The 7,884-nt window shown below is 46.6% G+C and overlaps 1 protein-coding gene across 1 annotated transcript in view; it reads left to right on the top strand.

Annotated features, from left to right (window-relative positions):
* Positions 1 to 4,250: 4,250 nt before the first annotated feature.
* Positions 4,251 to 7,884, top strand: part of RXRG (retinoid X receptor gamma) — a gene marked incomplete at both ends in the record, with an annotated part of 43,701 nt that continues 40,067 nt past the window's right edge. Inside the window, one exon of the mRNA XM_079727232.1 lies at positions 4,251 to 4,299. Coding sequence (XP_079583358.1) covers positions 4,251 to 4,299 — 49 coding nt within the window. The remainder of the gene's footprint in view (positions 4,300 to 7,884) is intronic.

Below are 7,884 nucleotides of genomic sequence, written 5' to 3'. Positions count from 1 at the left end.
TGCCAAGCAAAAAATGTGGATTAGAAAGAAAAGCCACATTCGTGTTTTTTGTACTTTAGGCTTAGTACTTTATGGCTTGTTATGGAATGTTAAACCATATGGAAGGTATCTCACAAGGACAGCAGGCTGGGATATTTTGGGTCTAATCATATCAAGCATTTTTTAATGCAAAGCTATTTATTGAGCATCTATTGTGTGTTCTAACATTTATGTGAGAAAATTTTATGTGGGGAAGCAGTTGGGAGAAGGTAAACAGGCATGAACAACGAACCAGAAGTTGGAATGAACATACTGTGCTCCCACAGTGAATGAGCAAATTAGCAAGAGCAGAAGGGACCATTGGAGAAAGGGAAGAAAGAAAAGCAAGAAAATATTACTTCCTTGATTGTATAGAACTTTATAATATGAAACAAACAAACAGACATAACCCCAAACCAAACCAAAACGTCTGCACAATTCTCATCACATTTGATCCACAAAACAAAAACCAAATGCAGAAACCTCCGTGAGGTCGGGGGTATGGGTGTTTGCCCCAGAGAGTAAATGAGCTTGCCCAAGGGCACACAGCTGGACAGTGGGGGTGGGGGATGGGGGTGGGGGGGTGGGGAGGGGACGCCTCGCATTACTCTCCCAGAGCACTTTCCTCTGTAGGGCTCAAAAGATAGGATGAGGGCCTCCCTGGTGGCGCAGTGGTTGAGAGTCCGCCTGCCGATGCAGGGGATACGGGTTCGTGCCCCGGTCTGGGAGGATCCCATATGCCGCGGAGCGGCTCGGCCCGTGAGCCATGGCTGCTGAGCCTGCGCATCCGGAGCCTGTGCTCCGCAACGGGAGAGGCCACAACAGTGAGAGGCCCGCGTACCACAAAAAAAAAAAAAAAAAAAAAAAAAAAAAAAGATAGGATGAGATGTGATGGTGAAGCCTTTCCACGCCAGGCTAAGGAATTTGGTCTTTATTCTGTGAGGAAAATAAGTAGACAGTACACCTAATTTAGCACAAGGGGAAGAAAGCAGAGTTCACCACAAACCATCAGCAGGTCATCTTGACATGGACCTTGGACAAGGCTCTACAGAGAGCTCTCTGAAGGATGGTTTTTGAGTGCTTGGAAGAACCCTTGCCAGCACTGGTTCACCGAAAAGCCAATTATGTTGGAGCAACTTATTTTCTCCTCTGACAGGAGTACCATAGAAAATTTAGTTTGTACTTCAGTAAGACACTTGTTTCAGATACCACTCTGGAGAAGATGGGCAATTACAGGATGGGTGGTGGATTAATTTACATTGAATTTTTTTCCACTTTATTTCTTTTAATTTTTTTGATTTATTATTCTTTTATTGAAGTATAGTTGATCTACAATTTTGTGTTAGGTTCAGGTGTACAGTAAAGTAAGTCAGTTATATATATATGTATATATATGTGTATATATGTATACATATAAATATACATATATACATTTATTCTTTTTTAGATTCTTTTCTATTATAGGTTATTACAAGATCTTGAGTATAGTTCCCTGTGCTATACAGTAGGTCCTTTCTGGTTATCTATTTTATGTATAGTAGTGTGTAAATGTTGTAATTTGCAGTGAATTTTAAAGGTGAAGGGGATTTTAGAACTCATCTAACCTACTCCGTCCTTTTAAAAATGAGAAAAAGGAAACAAGGGGTAAATTGACTCGCTTTAAGTTATATCATCATCATCATCGTCATCATCAAAATAGTTTACACATAGTTTACACTTAACTATGTATCTGGCACATTCTAAGTGATTAATATGTATTGGCTTCTTTAATCCTCACAACAGACCTATGTGGTAACAGAGGCCCAGGGAGATTCAGTAACTTGCCAATATCACGAGGTTATAAGCAATGGACCTGGGATTTGCCAGCAAGCCTGGCTTCTGAGTTGGGACTTTCTCTTTAGGTACACCCTCTCCAGGACATAAAACTAGAAAGTGGGAGAACAAAGTGTCACTGGTACTAATGAATGCACTTTCTGGTGGTACGCTATAAGACGTCCTTGCTATGTCCTTTTCAACATTTTTACCCACAAGTTGGATAAAATATGGAAAGCAGTTCATCAGATCTGCAGAAGTCATGATATGGGGAGAGGAATAAAAAATACACTGGACAAAAGAAGCAGGATCTCAAAAAATCTGGGCTGATGAATGAATCTAAACGTTTTCATTTCAGAGGAATATAGGAAGATATTGCGTGTTGACTCCCAAACCAATTGCCCAAGAATGGGGTGGAGAATATGCATAAAGGGAATACAACTTGGGGTGTGGGATTTATCAATTCCAACATGAATAAGCATGTGGGGCTGATCAGAAGCTAATGCAAGGAAGCAAATGACATTCTGTGTGTATTTTGCACTGGTCACGTCCACGCTGGATCTCAGCTGATGCTATGAGACCAGTGACTAGCCAGGGGAGCTCCAGTCACCAAGACTTTTCACGGTGATGGCCTGATCTTTCTTTCTCCTTCCTGACCCGCTTTTGCTCTGACGTCCATCTTGGCCTCTTCCCCCATTGTCCTCCTGACTTTGTTCCTGCCTCTTGCCCTTTATTCTCAGTTTTTGTTCTGGGTCCTCCTAGCGTGTGAACCTTGGGGTTTTTTTCCCCATGGGGCCCTGATCTGACTGCCTCTCTGACTATCAGCCATGCTGCATCAGGAGAAAACCTCTCATCTTTGTTTCAGCCTCTCAGAGCCCAGTCCATGACTCTGACCCCTGGAGGGTGTGCTGATAGCACTCCCATTGCCCTGCCAATAGATGCAGCACAAGAAGATTTGAACCATATCTGGAGTATTGTATCCAAATCTGGCCTACCCCCTTCCCTACCATAAGGGAATCTCTGTAAATTGAAGTATATTCATAGAAAAAGGATAGGCTGTGAATAGTCTTGAACAGTTGGTGAGATGTGGAATGAATAAAAGAGGCCAGAATGCCCAGAGAAGGTAGACTATGGGCTTGGGAGATTTATCTCCAACTTTGCAGAAGATCCTACTGTGAAAGACCCCACAGGTTTCTCTGCGTGGCTCCAGGGAGTAGCCTAGAACCTGTGGGCAGAAGCGGCAGGGAGGAGACAGATTTCAGCTTAACAAAAAACTTTCTCATGGTAAGAGCTGTCCAGAAATGGAATAGAATGAAATGGTAGTGAGCTCCCCATTATTGGAGGTATTCAAGTATAGGTGGAGCAGTGGCTTGTCAGGAAAGCTGTATAGTAGATCCAAACATCAAAGCGATGCTTAGGCTTTTTCATCTGTGGGTTGGTTGCACCCAAGTGTCTCTGTGCCACTGAGGACTCAGTGGTGCTTTTTGAACAGGTGGCCTGATGACAGTGGTATGTAAGGTAAATGCATCCCTCTAGTGAAATATCAGAGAAGGACCACCCCATTTGTCTTCCCTACCTGTATGTTTTCTGTGTCAGCGAGCTCTGGCTTCTAACTGCCCTTGTCAAGCTTCTACCTTTAGAGCACAGACAAATGCTTCTGGCCACCAGAACAGGAGGGGCCCACACCAGATCTAAGGGCCACTCTGGCTTAGTTTTCCAAAGCTGGGGATGACCTCTCACACTTGGCCAATCTTGTGTTTATGAAAGGGCTCTGTTCCCTCTTGGCCCCTATCCCCACCGCCTTTCCCAGATCAAATACCAAGTGCATTGGATAGATAGAAGCCGCAGTGAGAAAATGCATTTTAATAAAACCCCATTGATTTTGGGGGCTGCAAGTAAAGAAAAGGCACCTAAAGAGTCCCACCCCCCCACTCCCCCACCCGGCCACTTCCCCCTCCTCTGTCCTGACCTACTCTGGGGCAGTCACACATCGATTGGCTTCCCAGATAATAGATTGTGCCACCACCGGTGGGGACCTCTGGGGACCAGCCGGAAGGTGGAAGAGTCGCACGCAGCAGCCCAGCCCCGACTTAATCAAACTAGCAACAGGATCTCCAGCGGCAGCGCGGCGGTGGCAGTGTGGCAGTGGCGGCAGCGGCGGCGGCATTATGCGTGATTACTGACAGGCACCAGCTGCTGCCGCCACCGCCGGCTCAACGCACGATGTGGACTCTCAGATCGAGAGGCAGATTCCTGACTAATCCCAGAGGGCTGGCCCAGCCCGAGCTGCCCGGGCTGGTAGGAAGCAATGACCACTCTTGCTAGCCCAAGTTGAAGGGAGCCCGGCTGCGCTCGGGAGCCGGGAGAGGCCGAGCGATTGAGCAGACGCGCCCGGGAGGACTATGAACTGAAGAGTCAACATGTATGGAAATTATTCTCACTTCATGAAGTTTCCCACAGGCTTCGGAGGTGAGTATTTCACATGGCTTCACCGTGGGGACCGTCTGGAGAGACGGAGCGGAGACGGGGAGATCCGGATAACTGGATTAGGATTGAATTAGGAGAGCATATATGTTTATAGGCATATATAGTGTGTTTCCGTGTGAGTGTGTGAGTGTGTGTGTGTGTGTGTGTGTGTGTGCGCATGAGAGAGGGACAGGGACCGGGAGAGGGAGGGAGCGAGAGAGGGGGAGAGAATGGTCCGTAGGTGAGGATCTGTTTGTACATCAGAATGAGTGAACAGATGGGAGGATATGGGGATATTCTAAGGAGAGCCTCAACCCACATGCTTGGGAATATGCCTGAGGCAAAGGTAGACTAAGTGCATTGTTATAACCCGGTGTGTTTGCGTGGGTGTGAAGGGTGGAAAAGGTAGGGGAAATTACTAGGAGGTACCTATTATCCAACTTGCCGTGCAAAAAAAAAAAATGTGACTAAAAAGGTTTTGCCTATATTAAGGGTCCCTGGGATACTTCATAACAAGGGACTGATTGCTTTATTTAAAAGCAGATTTCCTTAGAATTGGATTTTTTTTAAAAGAAAACATAGCACTTTAATTTGCCACCCTGTTTTCCTTCCTCTGTTTTCTCCCCTTTTGATTTGCTAATAGCCTCTTGTTCCCTCCACTGCTGCTGCCCCCAATTCCATTTCCAGGGTCGCTGCCATCGGTTGGAATCTGGGAGTTGGTGGAGGGGCTGGGTGGTCCAGGTTCTCATAGCAGAAAACAGGCGAGCTGGAGCTCCAAGTTGCCAAGCCAGGCAGCGCAGCTGGGCGGCACTTCCCAGGGGCTGCCTTCACACCCAGGCACTTTGGTCCCAAGGCTCCGTCCACTCAGTGATAGAAGCAGCACTGTCACCCAGCTTTGGATACATGGAACCAACAGCTGACCAACTGGCCTCTCACTTGGCATCTGGTGGCGTATAGTTCAGGTTCTTGGGAGCCAAAGGGGAGAGCTTTTGCCCCGCGGATGCTGGCAGGCAAGACAAAGCAGAAACTCTTGTCAGGTCTTGAGAACTGAAAAGTCCCTGCTCTCCCCACCTCCTGTGGGGACAGATAGGCCATTCATCTGAAGGCTTGGGGGCAAAGCTTGCCTACCCCTCTGGGCAGTCCCCTCTATAAGGTGTGGTCGGACATGGCCAGTGGATGGGGTCCCTGTCCTGGAGTCATTAAGCCAGGGGGTTTGCTGATTCATTTGGGGTACATTGGGTGGTTTTGTGGGCCAAGCATGGAGTTAGGCACTGGTAATATAGATGTGCATGAGATGTAGTCTCTACTATTTGGACCGGGCAAGCTTGTTATTACCCAGACACATTGTAATACTGCATGGCATGTGCCCTATCTGTTGCAGGAGGAGGTTGCCACTTGGACACAGCGGGTGGGGGGCCATGAACACACATCCTGGAGGTGGTAATGCTGAAGTTCTTGGGGCCAGTCTTGTGACATGACCCGGTGAGAGTGATGGCCAAGGCTGTGACTTGGACATCTGATCTCCAGTTTACAGTTGGGTCCTGGGTGTGAAAAGCCTTTTCAGCTCCCATCTTGGTCCCATTCACAGCTGAGAAGTACTTTTTCCTTTTCCCTCTGAGTTCAGTTGTCTGAAGAACACGCTTATCCATGAGATTCTTGGGACCCCTGAGGTCTGTGAGGTTATGGCTTCATGACTGCCTAGGAGACCCTCTGCAACAGTTGGGGTGAATAAAAGGATTGAAGGTGGACAGACGTAGGGAGAGAAAGTCTGGAGAAAGAAGATCTAGTCAAGAATTCGCTGGGGGCTGCTGGCTGGAATCTTGGGACGGTAGCCTCCTAAGGGACCTCAAAGAGCATCTTAGCCCTCTTATATTATAGATATGTAAACTGAGGCCTCAATAAAGGCAGGAATAGTTTAAGGTTATGTGGAGTTGAGGGGGAGAGCCCTTCTGGAAAAGTCCCTGAGCCGAACTTCTAATAGTGTTCCTTCAATGTGATGGAGTGAAAAGAGCATGAAAGACACACACACACACACACACACACACACACACAGAAAGAGAGAGAGAGAGAGAGAGAGAGAGAGAGAGAGAGAGAGAGAACTGAGTTTGGTTTCTAGGTTTCACTTACTAGCTGCGTGACCTTAGGCAAGTTATTGAACCTCTCTAAGCCTCGTCTCTAAAACGGAGTTTAACATGCCATCCTCAGATCATGCATGTGAGCATTAAATGTGCAAATGCTTGAAAAAGCAGCTATAGAGTGTTGTCTGTATATGTGGTATTTAGTAAAAGTTAATATTTTTCATCCCCTCCATTTTGTTCAAGTACTAAAATGCAAATTAATCTAAAAATCAAACATTACTGTAGAATAATGAATTAGGAATCTGGGGAAATAAAATTAAATCCATGAAGACCCACATACGTTGCTGGTTTAAATTTTCATAATTGTGAGAGCTCTGGTATTTAGTGTAATTAGGTTTCAGATAAAAGGAAACACAATTGGCTGGACCATGGAAGAAGTAAGCTGATATAACATGAAGGGTGGGAGGAGAAAGGATAATCTAGGCTGTTGAAACATCTCTCCCTAATGCTTCTTTTCCTCCCCATTCCTGAGGGAGGAGAACAATTATTTTGTATAGTTCTGCTGATGTTTTCCATTTTGTTTGCTTTCTCCAGCTAAGAGGCAGAAACACTGAGCAAAGGACAGGGACCCCTTGAAAACGAAGGTCTTCATGAGAATTTGCAGCGGTGAGGGAGGGAGGGAAGGGAGGAGGAGGACCCACCCATAGGCACTGGGGAAAACTGAGGATGGGAGCAGACATTACCTGCAGCCTCTCACCACCTTTGCCCAAATGCAGCAAGTTGTACCACATATATTAAATGATTTAGTGTATAATCCCTGCCCTTTTACATATTAGCAGATGGAACCACAGAGGGCTCCTGGGATTTGTGAGGGTCTCTAGGGAAGCAATACCACCCTTGGGAAACAACACCTGAGATTTGCATCTGGGCTGTGCTTACCAGATATCAGGCCTTCCCCCCGATCCGTGAACAAGACACTGGTCAAAGTGGCCACAGAGTGGAGACTAGTTGGGTTGCAGCAGCCCCACCAGCGTGCCCACTCTCCCAACTCTGGGCCCTGCAGTGTGATGAGGTGAGAGCCCTTTTCTTCTCCTTTTCTGCCAAGTCCTGGCTTTGCCAGCTGCCCAGTAAGAGATTTGTTTGCCTGGATGAGACAGTTGCTGCCTCTAAGAAGATGGCAAAACAAAGCCTGTAATCCCCCCCGTCCAATTGTGCGGTAATCCTCAGGGTGAGAAGGAGATCAGGGGAGAGGAGACTTCTCTTGTTTCATTTAACAAGCACGCAGTAGCGCTTACTAAGTGCCAGCTACCATTGTAAACACTTCAGTAGTATTACCTTATTTAATCCTCATGACAACTCAGTGAGTAGGTACTATTACCAATATTATCGCATTCCTTTTATCAGCGAGGAAACTGAGGCATTGCAAGGTGCAGCAACTTCTTTTAAGGTCCCATAGCTGGAAAATGGCACAGCCAAGGCTTTGAACCCAGGGAGTCTGGCTGCAGAGTCC

Source organism: Hyperoodon ampullatus (genome assembly GCF_949752795.1).
Source record: "Hyperoodon ampullatus genome assembly, chromosome: 2".
Classification (NCBI taxonomy): domain Eukaryota; kingdom Metazoa; phylum Chordata; class Mammalia; order Artiodactyla; family Ziphiidae; genus Hyperoodon; species Hyperoodon ampullatus.
The sequence above is the reverse complement of the archived record's forward strand: the minus strand, read 5'-3'. Positions and strand labels throughout refer to the sequence as shown.